The 1,852-nt window shown below is 68.6% G+C and overlaps 1 protein-coding gene across 1 annotated transcript; it reads right to left on the reverse strand.

The window, feature by feature from the left end:
• Nucleotides 1-105: 105 nt before the first annotated feature.
• LOC121343866 (protocadherin gamma-A6-like) lies at nucleotides 106-1,848 on the reverse strand (the record flags this gene model as incomplete). Its single annotated transcript, XM_041419378.1, has 1 exon — nucleotides 106-1,848. A coding segment is annotated over one exon (1,743 nt), but the record flags the coding sequence as incomplete, so codon positions are not given.
• Between the last annotated feature and the right edge of the window lie 4 nt (nucleotides 1,849-1,852).

Here is a 1,852-nt window from a genome sequence, read left to right on the forward strand (position 1 = left end):
AAGGCTTGAGGGGGAACCTGCCCGATGTTCACATAATGACAGGAAAGTGCACCAGCCTTCAGAATTTCATCGGAAAAATATTAACTATGCTTTAAGGAAAATCTCCTATGCAAGACAGAGAACACGGCGGGGAAAGGGCAGGGGAGCATCAAAAGAAAGCATCGCGGAGAGAATCTGGTGCGAGAAACTCACCGAGGGAGGGGCAGAAGACGCGGGCAGGGCGGCGGCCGGGTCCTCGTCCCCGAGCAGCGGCGCGGGCTCGTCGGGCGGCGGCCGGGCCGGGAGGGTGTCGCAGCAGCTGGCGGCCGAGAAGCGCAGCTGGCTCTTGCGCGAGTCGGCCGTGAGCGACACGTCGTGCGAGTAGGACTGCAGGAAGGCGCGCACGCCGTCGATGCCCACGAAGTGCGACACGGGCACGCCGCGCAAGGCGCCGCTGTCGGCCGGCAGCAGCTGCTGGCGGTGCCAGCGGCGCAGGCGCAGCGCCAGCAGCAGCAGCAGGAAGGCCACGAAGAGGCACGACACGGCGGCCACGGCCAGCACGAGCCAGCGCGTCAGGCCGGCGGCCGGCTCGCCCGGCGCCGCCGCCTCGTCGGCCGCGCTGCCCAGCTCGGCCAGCAGCTCGGCCACGCTCTCGGCCAGCACCACGCTGAGCGTGGCCGTGGCCGAGAGCGCCGGCCGCCCGTGGTCCTTGACCAGCACCACCAGGCTCTGGCGCGCCGCGTCGCGGGCCAGCGGCGAGCGCGCCGTGCGCACCTCGCCGCTGTGCAGCCCCACGCGGAACAGCCCCGGCTCCGTGGCCTTGGCCAGCTCGTAGGACAGCCACGCGTTCTGCCCCGCGTCCGCGTCCACCGCCACCACCTTGGCCACCAGCGCGCCGGCCTCCGACCGGCGCGGCGCCAGCTCCACGCCCGACCACGCCGCGCCCGAGCCCGCCGCCGCGCCCGGCGGCGGGTACAGCACCTGCGGCGCGTTGTCGTTCTCGTCCACGATCAGCAGCCGCACCGACACGTTGCTGCTCAGCGCCGGCGCGCCGCCGTCCTCCGCCCGCACCCACAGCTGCAGCTCGCGCAGCTGCTCGTAGTCGAAGGAGCGCAGCGCGTACAGCGCGCCCGTCTCCGCCTGCACCGACACGTACGACGACAGCGGCGCGCCCCGCACCCGCCCCTCCGCCAGCCGGTAGCGCACGCGCGCGTTCTGCCCCCAGTCCGCGTCCGTGGCGCGCACCGTCAGCACCAGCGCGCCCGCCGCGTTGTTCTCCGCCAGCCGCGCGCTGTAGCGCTCCTCCGCGAACACCGGCGCGTTGTCGTTCACGTCCAGCACCCGCAGCGCCAGCACCGCGCTGCTCTGCAGCGCCGGCGACCCGCCGTCGGCCGCCCGCACCGTCACGTTGTACTCCGCCACCTGCTCCCGGTCCAGCTCTCTCGCTGTCACCACGCTGTAGTAGCTGCCGTGAGAGCTCTCCAGCCGGAATGGGACATTCCCATCCAGCGAGCAGCGCACCTCGCCATTCGCACCAGAGTCGCGATCATGAACATGCAGCAGAGCTACCACTGTCCCCGACGGTGCGTCCTCAGAAATCTCACTTAGCGCTGACCGTAAAGAAATCACTGGTGGGTTATCATTTATGTCTGTGAGGGTGATCGCGACTTTGGCAGTGTCGAAAAGCTGTCCTCCGTCCCGTGCCTGCACCTCAAGTTCGTAAGAGTCGCCTTCCTCGAAGTCCAGGCTTCTCAGCAAAGTGATCGCACCCGTCTCGGAATCCAGATGGAATATCCTCGAGGCTCTTTCTGTTATTTTCTTTAACGAGTATTTAACGTATCCGTACAGCCCCTCGTCGGCGTCCGTGGCCGTG

Source organism: Onychostruthus taczanowskii, unplaced genomic scaffold, assembly GCF_017590055.1.
Source record: "Onychostruthus taczanowskii isolate IOZ18803 unplaced genomic scaffold, ASM1759005v1 scaffold608, whole genome shotgun sequence".
Classification (NCBI taxonomy): Eukaryota; Metazoa; Chordata; class Aves; order Passeriformes; family Passeridae; genus Onychostruthus; species Onychostruthus taczanowskii.